Here is a 13,677-nt window from a genome sequence, read left to right as displayed (position 1 = left end):
ACAATAGCAGCATGCTTGGCATTAGAGAGCATCAGACTTTTGGTCTGAATCACAATTCTTGACCTTTTAAACTTACACATAAACTTATATTCTAAATTCTATAAAATCTTACTTATATTTAACAATTTAATGTCTTATGTTTATACTTATTCTAATTTATGACCCAAATCACAACATATACAACATTATTTTATATAATGAAACTTGATTATAACGTTCTATTATATTTTATACTACTATTAAAAACAATTATACTATAAACTAATCTAAACAAAATCTATTAATATCAAAAACCTTTTTATATATTTTTATTATTTTACCTATTCATCTTTAAAGTAAAACTTTCTAATTTTTTTACCAATCGACTCTGGGAACAGTACAAGGAACAAAGTGAAAAGTTAAATGACCCTACTCAAACTAACAAAAATGCAATATATCATTCTTATTATTACCAGGAAAACAACATGTTCTTAGTAAATCAAGTGAAACTGTGGGAGTGGAGAAGGAACAAAGAAATCTGTAACTGGTTGATGATCAATTAGTTGTAAGCACCACTGCACTCGGACCCACCGTTTCCCAGGGGGAAGGTGGATAGAAATCCAACACAATAACTTCATTCCACACGTACAAGAGCATGACTGCAACCACAATGGGTCCATGCACACATCACCAAGAAGGAGGATTAATAATGAAATTAAATAGTGCCAACCCATACCGGGAACGTGCATCAAAAACACCTTTAGTACTTTAAATAAACCAGTTAATTTTGATGTATTTTAACATGTCCTTTGAGAAACTGCAGGGAATTTCCCAAAGCCATACTAAGCCAAAAGGTTATGCTGTTTAATTCTGGGAAGCCCTGTCAAGCAACCAAAGGTGAACAAACAAGAACTTCCATGGAGCCGTGCCACACACATGGGACCCCCTTGTAGCCTGCAGAACAAGAGATATCACTCAGGCTCCCATGCCATTCCCTATAGCAGGATGGCTCATGGCAATTGGTCTTAGGGAAATTTTCTTATTTTTAACTGAAGGAACCTGTTGGCTCAGGTGCAATGCCAAGTGGGATAAGATGAGCATTAAGTGCAGGTGACAAAGTCTGGCAATCCCTAAATAATTCTTCCATCCTCCAGTTCTGTGGCCACTAGAATTGTCTTAAAATAAAGGCCGTAATGAGAGCTACATTTTCTGAATCCTAAGTATTGTTTAATGAACCTAACTGAACAATTTAGTTCCCATGTACATTTTTTTATTCTGTAATTTGTGAGGTGAGAGCAAAAAGCACATTTTTTTTTACTGAAGGAATTTATAGTAGGAGGAATCTGTGTTCCTGTGATAGTTTGGTTGGTGGGGGGAGGGGACGAGAGAGCCAACAACACATCTTCTTTAGTGGATCTGAGCTGCCACTGCAGATCTGGAAAATGTCTGTCACCATCCCTTAGGGTGGCTGGGCCTGTCCCTAGTGCCTGTCAGCAGTATGGACTTGCTGGGCCAGCGTTCTCTCTGACACGAGGCCCTGTGTCTGGATGGGAAAGTGAGGCCGGTACAGAGGACCAGTACGGCCATTCGGATCAAGGAAGGTAGGACTGTGCACATGCTCAGGGTGACAGGACAGCAGGTCCACCAGGGCCGGCGCATCATGGAGAAAGGTCCCTCTCCTACCCTGATGGAGGTTGCCTCTTGCTTCCCTAGAATTCTAATGTGTGCTCGTTGGCTGCTTCTGATAAAGGTTTCCAAATGTCCTGCTGAAGTGTAACACTCTAGGAGGAATCACATCAGTGTGTTGTCACATTTACGCTTTCTGTGAGCAGTCGCACGGTCCTTGCTCAGGAGCACACTTTATAGAGGAAATCAGAGCTAGAGACCTCTGGAGCTGGAGTGGAGGGAAGGCAGGCGGTGCTGCTGTGGCAGAGGGAGGGAAGGGGGGAAGCTGCTCTCAGCGTGAGCAGGTGCTGCGGGGGCATGGTCCTCCAGCTGAAGTGTCTGTGGGCAAACGATACAGTTGTGCCTGGCATTCGTTTCCAAATACTGCGAGGTGTGGGATGTGTGTGTGTGTGTGCACACGTGTGTGTATTGGGTAATAGATGAGGCCAGACTGGCCAGACATTGTGCACTGTTGACGCCAGATGGGGGCATGTGGGGTTTCCTTCTCCTTTTCTCTGTATCCGTGTGTGCTTGAAAATTTGCTTTATAAATGCAGTTATAAATTAATTGGTGAAAATACATTAATAGACAAATTTACCTTGTTATTTATAAGGAAAATTTCTGTATCACTTTCCCTGATCCACTTGGCTGCATGACCATAATCATCTTTAAACTCACCTATCTGCAGCATTTTGCATTGATTCTGAAGAGTAATGTATTTAAAGCCCACCTTTAAGTTATATCTTTCCACGACTGTCTTACGCCTCTCCCCAGAGCTAACAAACTGTGGAGTCAGCAATTTGTGTAGGCAGGGAGTGAAACTGGAGAAACGCTAGCTTGTAGTTTGGGGTACAAATCCAAAAGGAGACCACGGGACTTGACTTTTCATGAGCTGACTGCATGCTCGTTAGAGTCCTTCTGTGCATGACGGATGTTGAGAGGCTTGGCGGGAGCAGCAGGTGATGGCCAGGACAGCCGCACTGTCCTCTTTAGCATGACCGTTTGAGGAACTACCGCAGGAGAGACTTTTGCTGGGGAAACTTCCTAGAAAGTGGTACAATTAGGCGACTCTTTATATGTTGGAGAAGGGCTGAAAGTGAGAGGAAAGTTTGAACTCAGATTTAGGGTGGCTTTTCTTAACCAGCAAAGGCGAGTCATTAGCGAGATTTCATGGTGGGGAGCTGCTCAGCGCAGTCCCAGCAAGTGGCCCTGCAGAGAGGTGGTGCTGGTGCAGGCGACGCCCCGCCTACCCTCCGAGTGAGGCCGCAGCAGCCTTTTATCTGAGAAGGGAACTGCATGCCAGAATGTCCTTGCTCTTATGGAGAAGCCCATGGAAAGTGATGTTGAGGTGACAGAGCTCCCTGGGAAGCTTCCTATGTCACATTCTTTCTGGGATGGAGCAGCGGTTACCCTGCGTCAACCTCAGGTCTGGCAGACAGAGGCAGATCCCACCTTTCCAAGGACAGCATTGAGAGCTTGTGGATCATGGAAAGCCATTGCCACTAGCCTGGGGGTGGCCAGACAGACGTCCTGTGCTCAGGTCATGTGCAGACGGGGGGGCCCATGAAGGACCGTGAGGGGAAGGCTTCAGCGTGTTAGTGTCAGGTGTGGTGGGTGTTCCCCGTGAGTGCAGCGGGGTGCAGAGTGCTGTTGCCCCTGAGGGGCAGGCAGGGCACCTTCACAGGCAGCAGCACAGCGCCACCTTCCAGCCCTCTCCTTCCTGTGCGGCTTCCAACCTCTTCTTTGTATTTTAGGGGTCTTTTTATGCACGTGATTTTATTGCTTGGGGATTAAATCACATGCAGATACTAAGAAGACAGGGTTTAGGGGAAGGCAGGGCTCTTGTGGGAGGCCCAAGGACAGAGGTTACGCCCTATCTCAGGGTCCTGTCCTCAACTCCGTCTCCACCTACTGACCCAGCCCAGCATTCACATGCTCAGGGAAGAGCCACCTTCCTGCTGCTCCAGCCAGTGTCATCAGCCAGTCTCCCTCACCTCTGCAGTAACGACATCTGCTAATATGACATTCAGATTCATGTGGAAGTAGCCCATTATGACTTTATTTGACAAACCATTGCTAGATGGAAAATAGCCACAGGAAGGTCCCCAAAGTGGGACCCATCCTGTCTGCAGAGCTGCAGCCTCTCGCCCCTTACAGGGGTATGTGGGGGTGCACATTGGCCTGTTGGCCATTGCTCTGTGGAATTCCCACATAAACAGATATGTTTTCACTGTAGATTTAAATCTACAATAAGAATGAACGAAACACTTAAAAGACTATGCTTTAAAATTTCAGTGCTGCATAATACATCACACTTCCCTCATGCTTTTCCGTTAGCGCAGCACAGACAGGCGGAGTCAGTAAACCAGCCTGCAGCCACGCCCAAGGTGTGCTGGGTCCACACAGAGCCATCGGGAATGAAGAGAGGTGGCTGGGTCACTATACCCTGACATTTTTAGTTCTGGAAATGCAGGCTTTAATTTTATTATCTGAATCAATTAACTGCCAACCCACGTCATCGTTCTGACTGGTGCAGTTGTGCGTCGGTGTTCTGGGGCAGCTGGACAGAACAAGCAGCAAGACTCCTGCGAGGGGCCCCATCTGCAGTGTCTGCTCAGGTGCGGCATCCCGAAGTCCTGCGGCAACTTGGAGGCTCCGTGTACTTTGTGTCTCCACAGTTGATGTCATGCAGCAGTGGCGGGTTTTAGTAGCTTCGGTTATTTCGTGGAGACATGCATGCTCAAGGGGCAGAGGGCCATGCCTGTTGCCCCATGCTAGGTGTATCCTCAATGCCGTCTGTCTTCGAGTAAAAGTCAGGCACTCAGTGTTAATAGTTTAGGTACAAAGTGTTTTCTTGGCCACTTTCTGTTCTCTGCGGTAATTATATCTTGTGACCATAGGGTTCTAGAATCGGAGGGAAACAGAATAGCAACCTTCTAGTGAGACCCACTGTGTGCAGCTGTGCACTGGGCACTTGCCATACACTCTTCTAACCTGTCCCTCACGACAAACTGTGAGTCTGTAGTCCTCCTACCCCCATTTTACAGATAAGGAAACTGCAATGAACAGGCCAACCACCCTATCCGAGGTCTCAGCCGGCAGCAGCAGTGCTGGCATTTGACCCCAGTTCTGCAGACTCAAGAGTCCACACCCTGGATTCCTCGTTGTTCAGGAAGGGAGAAGAGGCTCAGGAGGCAGATCACGCCCCCAGGGCACAAGGCGGGCAGCGTGCTCACCCGGAGAGGAGCTGTGTCCTGGTCTTTGACTCTTCTCTTCATTGCCCCCTCAGGACGCGGGGAGCCAGCAGATAGGTTTCTTGCTTGGAAGCTGTGGAGTGACTGTAGCCTTGACTAGTGATGCTTGCCATAAAGGACTACCAAAAAGCCCGACGGGAGAGATCCCACAGTTTAAAGGTACGCCAAAGTGCCTTATTGAGTGCCCACCTACTTCCCCTGGGTCCTTTTGGTCAGTGGTGGAGAACGCACCCTCTGCGTCAGCTCCAACACACGTTTTCAGTTGTGAACACTTCTGATAATACATGTCAGGCTGTCAGCCTGGGGGGTGACGTGGTTTAACTGGTGGTGGCTTGGGTGCTCTTTTGCCTTAGATTCAATAAACAATAGAAACAGAGATTCAGTCTAGGTAGAAGTGTTTGAAAGTGTGCTGTGCGTGGAGAGAGAGATTTTGCAGACCTATTTCCTGGGCAATGCTTACTTAAAAGGAGTCTGTCATTTATTTCCAAGGTTGGCCAAAGCTACTGTGGTTTGTCACAGAGTCAAAGCATCTTTCTAAACCTCCACGAGACTGGTTCCCGCACATCAAGGATGCAAACAATGACACTGCTTATATCGAGGTAGGTCAAGCGTGCCCTCCTTCCATAGACCTGGTGCACTTTGGGTTCCAGCATACATTTCTGATAGTTACACAGCTTCAGAAGTAAGGGACCCAAAGCGTCTCAGACAAGTAGAAAAGCCACTGGCTGTGCAGCAGGACCTCCTTCTTGGTTCCACTCTTCCACGCGCTTCTGTCTCGTTTCAGTACAAGACGTGTAAGGACGGGAGCGTGCTTGGCGTGACCGTGACAAGGAGCGCGCTGCTCACGCACTGCCAGGCCCTGACACAGGCGTGTGGCTACACAGAAGGTGTGGACAGCCCCCACGAGGCTGCGACTCCCGGGACCCGGGTCTGTGGAGTTCCAAGTTGACCAGGGACGCCTAAGGGAGAGACTGGCCATTCCTGCCAGTAACCGTGAAAGTGGTGCCAAGTTTGTGCCCAGCTCAACTGAATGTTAACTTAGTGAACTGCTGAGTTAGTGATGAGCTTGGGCTGCTGTAGCCGAGCACCACAGACTGGGCGGCTTCAACAGCAGACGTCACTCTCACAGTTCATGGGGTGGGAGGCTGGGGTCGGGGTGCCGGCAGGACTGGGTCCTGGTGGGCTCTCTTCCCAGCCTGCTGAGGGCTTCTTGCTGCATCCTCACGTGGCCTCTGCTGTGCGTGCTTGGAGAGAGAGCTCCCTCTTCTCATGAGGATGCCAGTCAGAGCCCTACCCTCACAACCTCATTTAACATTGACCCCTCCTTAAAGGCTTCATCTCCACATATTGGGGGTTGGGCTTCAGTGTGTGCATTTGGGGACATAATTCAGTCTGTAATTGTTAGTTAACTCTACAGATGTTCATCCTGGCTGCTTATCAGTATATCTTTGGGAGCTTTCGAGAAAGATGCCCATGTTTCAGCTCACCCCCCCCACAACTGAGTCAGGGTTGCTAAGGGTGGGTTTCTGAGCTCCCCAGGGAGTGGGCTTCCAAAGTTGAGAATAGTTGGTTTCCATGTTGTATTTTCTTTCCCCTAAATCATGACAGTTATGGGAGGCAAAGAGACAGACTGAGTCAGCATAACCATGGTGACAGTGCCAACCAGGCATGGAGGAGGTGGGAAAAGCAGGTCCCCCGAGACCCTCTGTATGGGCATGACCACAGCAGGCCCCCTGCAGTGGCATTTGCTGCTCCACTTTCTCTCACCATTTTCATTCTCTCCCTGTCCTCCTAATAATCTCCTTTTTAAAAAAGAACACATGTCTTGTGGAGATGTCCCCCGTGTGCTTCGCCCACGGCTCTTTTTATACTTGGGGACATGTGGCCGCTCATCCTCGCAACCTCCTGACCCATGTCCCTGCCTCATGTCTCAAAGGTCTGGCTGCTCTTGCGGTTTGCTGGGGAGGGAATCTATGGTTTTGCTCCTCACTTCCTACTTACTGTTAAAAAGTCCTTTTGTAAGAAGGAATGTAGACTGTTCCTTTGAGCATGTCTACTCTGAAAGTCCCTCTGTCTATGCACCCTCCGTTTTCAACCCTCGGAAGGGGAGCAGGGGCACAATAGCCTTTGGCAGATGTGGCGAGAGGGAACACTGAGGATGTGAGACGTGGTATGGTGGCCTGGGAGCTGGCACCCACTCGCCTCTGGTGACAGGTGTGAGTTCAGAGGACAGTTGAGTGTTGGCGTGTGGCTCTCTGGCTTCGATTCCATGTTCCATAATAGAAACACCCCCACACACACCCAATAATCTTGGAATCCTTTTCTATCCCTGTCATTCCAAATCCCCTCATCTCTTTTATTCTGCCAGCCCCACCCTGGAGGACACCTGGGAGAGAGCAGCCCAGGCCCCAGTGCTGCCGAGAACTGACCCCTCCTCAGGTGTTGCAAGGCATGCATAAGGGAGATGAAAAAAATAAGGAAAAGGCAGGGAGAGGGAAAACAAATACATGAAAAGAGAAGGAATAGGGCATTTAAGGGGATGGTATGGAGGCTACTGCTGTGCCCGTACCTGTGGGATTATTCATCTGAAAACATGCTCCCTGCTGGGTGGCTGGCACATTTCAATGGGCCTGACTGGAGGCTGCAGAATTTTTACAAAGATAAAATGAAGTAATTCTTTTCCAAGATCCATTGCTAACCCTAATGTGAAGTTACGTTTTCTTTGCACTCCGGCTGGGCCTCCCTGTTGTAAGTAAACATCTTTTGACTCTCTGTTGTGCAGCTGAAACCATTGTGAATGTGCTGGATTTCAAGAAGGACGTCGGGCTGTGGCACGGCATTCTCACGGTATGTCACCCTGCTGCCCCCACCCTGCGTGGCTGTTTACCTGTGAGTGTGCTCAGTGACAGAATCACATAAAGGTCTGCAGATGCATCAGCTCAGGTGGGTCCCCTCTCCCTGCGTTATAAAGAAGAACATCGTATTTGTTAGAAGTCTGTGTTGTCACTAACGTTGCATTGCTGAGAGAGCATCTAGAGCCAGCGGGTTCCAGCAGCTGCTTGCTCGAGTCCAGGCCCCACCTGTTGAGGCTACAGCTGTTAAGAGCAGCCTCTCTAAGGCCCAGAGGAAGCTCTGCATCTCTCTTCCCCCAACTGTCGGCAATTAAGGTTTCACAGGGATGTTATCGACATCTCGTTTGTATTGGGGTCACTTTCCCATACATCTGACTTAGCTGGGATGCCCTGTTACTTTTTCCTCCTTTGAGTCAGTGTTGATGAATATTTAGGGACCTTCCATGGGGGAAGGTGTGTTACGAACTTGCCCTTGATGATGAAGATTCATCGAGTGTTGTAGAGAAGTGTTTGTCACCATTGTGAGCGTGCTCAGTCAGTGACGGCAGTGCTGGGCGGCGGCACTTTCAGTGAGGAAGTGACATTATTTGTTTAAGATAATTTAAAGTATACTCATCACCTGAGATGATATGTGGTGCGTGACTGCTTAGGGTATCCCCATGTCTGCTTCATGTGCAGTAATTTTCATTCTTTTTTTCTTTTTAATAGCTTCTTATGCTGAAACTTCATATCCTCTCTGAAGCAGGAAATTCTAGTAGTTTTTACTTGAGTTTGGGGAATATGAACACAGAAAGTAGGGTTTGTTGTTTCTTGGTAAGCTGGAATTAAAATGAACAAGAGCTTGAAAGCATCTCATAGACCAGACATTTGCAGCTCCAGACTAGCCCAGCTGGCTTCTTTGATACAATACAGTTCATTTCTAACCTCAGATGCTGTTAGATGATGCAGAAATACAGCCCAGACACAGCTCAGGTGCTGCTGGAGGAGCCGGGCTCTGGGTGAGGGAACCCGGCAAGGCATGGCCCTCCCTCTTACAGCCCGTGACTGGGGTGAGCTGCGTCTGCCTGCGGACTGACCACCTACCTCACACCTCTGAGCCTCAGTTTTCTACTTGTCAGAAGGAAATCACAGCTCTGTCTGACAGGGTTGGTGTTAGAATTACGTGGCCTTGGCACACACGCTTCACCGCCCTGTCCTTGGGAGCAGAAAGCTGCCATTGTCAGTGCTGCTCCCCTTGTTAGCCATGGTCCCCACAGTCCTGCCTGCAGGGTCTCCCCTGCTGTGGGCTCCTCTGCTGATGCTGTCGTCACTCTGGCCACCATTGCTCTGGGCTGCCGTGTGGTACTCGGCCTCTGTTTCACTGCCACTCTCCAGCAAAAGGCAGGTCTCTGAGCAGATGGCAGCACAGGGTTTGCTGGCCTTGACCTGAACGATGCTCCCGTCACCCCCAGCACATGGGGAGGGAGCCGTGGTCAGCAGGCTGGTGCTGGTGAGGCTGGGTATGCAGTCGGCACAGAGGTCACCCTGGTAGGGAAGGTGTATGCTGTCTTTTCATTTTCGTTGAGAGCTTCCAGAGTTGGGACGGTGGCTCTCCAGAGTGGCCTGTGCCCTCTCATTGGCCCCACACTCAATAACCTACAAGATCCCAACATGCCACAGAGAGGCCTGGGCCTGAAGTCCTGGGATTCTGCTGCTATGTGAGGACATGTGCTGCATGGTGCCTGAGCAGGATGCAGGTCCTAGCCACAGTGTGGAGGTGCTAACCTTTTTTCTTTTTTAAGTTTATTTTGGTCATCCGTTCTATAGAAGCAACCCCTTTAGCAGTCCTGTGTCACCTCTCCCAGGGTAACAGAGATGCAAAGGATTACTCAAAGCCCATTTCTTCAGAGCAGTGAGAGGCCCCAAAGGGGTTAATTTCCAGGAACCCTCGAGAGAAGCATTCCTCGGAAAAATAACCCTGAACTAGGGTTTTCTCTCAGTATTTATTCTCCAGGCAAGAAAGTTATAGAAAAGGAACATAAGTGGTTACAAAAAGAACAGTAAGATAATTGTCATGGCAACAATCAGTAGGTATAGCTGCACCAAGGACATCTGTCCTTAGAGCCAGCAATTGTGCTGTGTTACAATTCTTTATCTACAACAGAGACTTTAGCCCAGGGAAAGTTTTCTGTCTTCCACAAGTTTAACATTTCCATGTGTAATTCTAAAAAGTTAGACCCTGTGAAGTACATGTACTTTATTAATGTTAGTACCCTCCACAGCCCTGGTCTATAGCAAGGCCACGCGGAAGACTGAGCATGATTAAGACAAACTTTCTGCCGCTCCTTACATTTCAGTGTAGCATTTAATTAACTATTAATGTTGTAAAATAAACATTAGTATAATACACTGGAAAGAATTAAGCTTCAAGAACAAGAAAGGCCATTACAAAATGATGATCATTCCACTAAAGGTTTTATTCAAGAAAGGGTCTGGACTTAAATTCTTTACTTCTGTCAAGGGTTTGGGACAAGCAGACACAGAGGGGACAAGGTCCCCTTGGGAGTCACTGTCCCTCGAGCATTCTTTTGAAGGGTCCACAGGACATGGACCTGACAGTGCACACCTTACACGGGTCAGCTGTCCACTCCCCTGAGAGCCTCTCGCTCCTCCTGCAGTGCCTAGTGTCCCCCACCTGCACTGCACGGAGTGTGCATCCTCCTGTCCGGCACCTCCCACTCACCTGCACATGTCTGTCGTTGGTTTCAGAGCGTCATGAACATGATGCACGTCATCAGCATCCCCTACTCATTGATGAAGGTGAACCCACTCTCCTGGATCCAGAAGGTCTGCCAGTACAAAGGTGGGTCTGAGTTTTGCTGTCAAATAAAAGATGATTCACCATTCCCCAATGGTCACAATTCTCTCTCTTTTTCAATATCAGACGGTCTGATGGTGACATATACTGACCAACTTCTCCTTCTCTTTTTAGCAAAAGTGGCTTGCGTGAAATCAAGAGATATGCACTGGGCATTAGTAGCACACAGAGACCAAAGAGATATCAACCTCTCTTCTCTACGAATGTTGATAGTGGCCGATGGCGCAAATCCCTGTAAGTGAAGAATTCCCTGTAGACCGGAAGATGGGCAGTCCGTGGGGTCCTTGTTCTCCAGACTTCATTCTTTGTGCTTTGGTCTTTCTTTTTCTAGTCTTTGTCTCAGTTAAGAAGTCTTTTACAATGAACCAATAGCACTATTCACTGTAACCTGAATGCACGGCGGCATGATGGTTACAAGCTTGGCATCTGCAGATGCATGTCCCTTTCAGTCCTCTTTCCTCTGCCGTAAATGGCACCTGAATCAAAGGTGTATGAGGATTAAGTGAAGTACTCCCTAAGTATGGTCTCTTGGCATGTAATAAGTGCTCAAGAAATGTTAACTATTACTATTTTATGATCCACAGTAGTTTTATTGATAAGCAAATTAATTTGTCATTTTTAATGGAATCTCATTATCAAATCCTGCAGCCAAAAATACCCAGATAAAGTAAAATAGCAGTTCCACAGAATATAATTAATACACCTTGAGAAATATTTTAGTCAACTGAAACAAAACCCTAGCTGGCTTCTTATGTCAGAAACAAAATGAGCAGAATAGAGTGGACTGAATGAAGAGTGTCTCTGACCACACTTATAAACCGTGCACAACGTGTGCTCATAGCTAGAGCCACACGTACTCTCTTAAAGAACATCTGGTATACAAAAGTAGTGTTAAACATATAACCTGGTTTTATGAATGATTCTTTCATTTATTATAAAATAATTCCATAGATTGTGAGCAAATTTAATACACAGTTTTTAACCCAAAACACTAGAGAACAATACATCTTGCATAAAGCAAGGTAAACCTGTATTGGAAATAGTTTCGCTGATACACTCTAGCAGTTATATCTCAATCTCGTCATTTAAGTCAATGTAAAGTTTTCCTTACTTAGTTAAGTTTTGATTTACCCATCTTTTGGAACTGGTATGTTGAAAATGGTGGAACAAGTCTCAGAAAACTTATAAGAGTTAAGTTTGTCAGTCAGAAAACATGTCTCAAGTGTAGGAGATGCATTTTTAAAAATTCTTGGGTTCTGTAAATTTGAGGATTTCATGATTGTAACATAAATTATATTAAGTGAACTATTTTTTCATGCTGCCTAAATCCATTTCAACCTGAAGCCTGACTTCAGACTGTTTTATATCACTGGATATTTTTTAATCGGTCACGGTGCTTCACTTCCGCAGTCTGATTATCACTCTTCTTTCACTCCAGGGTCGATTTCTTCTTGCGATGCGTTTCTCAATGTCTTCCAGAGCAAAGGCCTGCGGCAGGAGGTCATCTGTCCATGCGCCAGCTCACCTGAGGCCCTCACAGTGGCCATCCGGAGGTACTGTGTCTTGCCCACTAACGTAGACAGCCACGGGGCCCGGCCAACAAGACCTGGGAATCTTAGCCATTAATCCTTAGCGTGGGGATGAAAACAGGACCTGTACTTTTCCAGAGGAGTTTAGTTCTCTTTTGAGTACTGAAATGGACTCTTGGATGGTCCAGGGTCATTAGCTAGGAAAGCATTTCTCACACTCTGCAGTTTTACCGTAACTCCCGAGTCAGTGGAGCTCCGCCTTGGGGATCATGGAGCAGTAGTGCCTTGTCCTTGCTCGTGTCAGTCTCAGGTTTAATCTGGGGATGGGATAGAGTAGACACCGGCGAACGAGGCTCTGCAGCCACGCGTGTGCCCTTTTGACATCATCTTCGCTTTCTGCCCTCTGGAAAGCTGCACTTTAAAAACACTGGTTTTCTGAGCTCTGGGCGGCATGGTGTCTGTGACCAATACTGTCCCACAGCGCAGGCGCCTTTCTCTCAGGGTGCTTCTGCTGTGCGGTCAGTGTTGTCTGCAGAGTCTTTGGTCACCAGGCACTCCAGCCTGCTTCAGAACAGCACGGGGCTGGGAGGTTGAGGTGAGAGCCACTCTACCAGCACGAGAGTGTGGGAAGAGCTCAGCACAGTCAGTGGTCTCCAAAGGAGGAGCAGAAAGGCCTGTTTGATGTCACCATCGTTAGTCGGAGTTGGCTGCCAGTCATCCTGCAACTCTCAGTTATCAACATTAATGCAAAAAGGAAGCATTTCCGTCATCTAGATACTTGAAACTTATAGCATGTGACTTATTTTTCATATCTTTGGGTTCCATCTCTAATTAGGTTTTAATTCATGTAGCACAAATGTGCTCTGCTTTAAGAATGGATGACAGAGAAAAGTTAGTATACAGAGTACATGAGTACTGCTCTATATTACCGAAGATTGGGCTTTCCGAAAATATTCACTAGATGAACTTCCTTAAATAAGAAACCTAATGCTTTTAGGTGTTCATTAACGTAACATTAACTAGGTTGCCTGACTAGCAGGCTGAGAGACTGAAAATCTTTAAAGTATCAAGAGCTACTTTTAATTTTAATTGAACCAGAAATTTAAAGTTTATCTAATTATTTAAACTGATGATAAAAATTGGTACCACTAACCAGAATTGGATCTTCATTTTTTAAGAGGATCATACGTTACCCTAACAACAGCAGGTATTCTGTGAATAACTGTTACCCTACTCATGGCAGGTTCTCTATGAATGAATGACTGTTACCTTACTAACGGCAGGTTCTCTGTGAATAACTGTTACCCTAGTAACAGTAGATACCCTATGAATGAATAACTATTACCCTAAGAACAGCAGGTACTCTGTGAATAACTGTTACCCTAATAACAGCAGGTTACCCTAATAACAATAGGTTCTCTATGAATGAATAGCTGTTACCCTACTAACAGCAGGTTCTCTACGAATGAATAACTGTTACCCTACTAACAGCAGGTTCTCTGTGAATAACTGTTACCCTAGTAACAGTAGATACTCTGTGA

The 13,677-nt window shown here is 46.9% G+C and overlaps 1 protein-coding gene across 5 annotated transcripts in view; it reads left to right on the top strand.

The window, feature by feature from the left end:
• Positions 1-13,677, top strand: part of DIP2C (disco interacting protein 2 homolog C) — a 392,086-nt gene that overhangs the window by 280,901 nt on the left and 97,508 nt on the right. For all 5 annotated transcript variants that reach the window (XM_063100478.1, XM_063100477.1, XM_063100476.1 and 2 more), the window contains 7 exons: positions 4,934-5,057; positions 5,388-5,497; positions 5,683-5,785; positions 7,681-7,745; positions 10,499-10,592; positions 10,722-10,841; positions 12,046-12,160. In XM_063100478.1, the coding sequence (XP_062956548.1) occupies positions 4,934-5,057; positions 5,388-5,497; positions 5,683-5,785; positions 7,681-7,745; positions 10,499-10,592; positions 10,722-10,841; positions 12,046-12,160 (731 nt within the window). The remainder of the gene's footprint in view (positions 1-4,933; positions 5,058-5,387; positions 5,498-5,682; positions 5,786-7,680; positions 7,746-10,498; positions 10,593-10,721; positions 10,842-12,045; positions 12,161-13,677) is intronic.

This window comes from Cynocephalus volans, chromosome 6, assembly GCF_027409185.1.
Source record: "Cynocephalus volans isolate mCynVol1 chromosome 6, mCynVol1.pri, whole genome shotgun sequence".
Lineage (NCBI taxonomy): Eukaryota > Metazoa > Chordata > Mammalia > Dermoptera > Cynocephalidae > Cynocephalus > Cynocephalus volans.
This window is presented reverse-complemented; position numbering and strand designations above follow the sequence as displayed.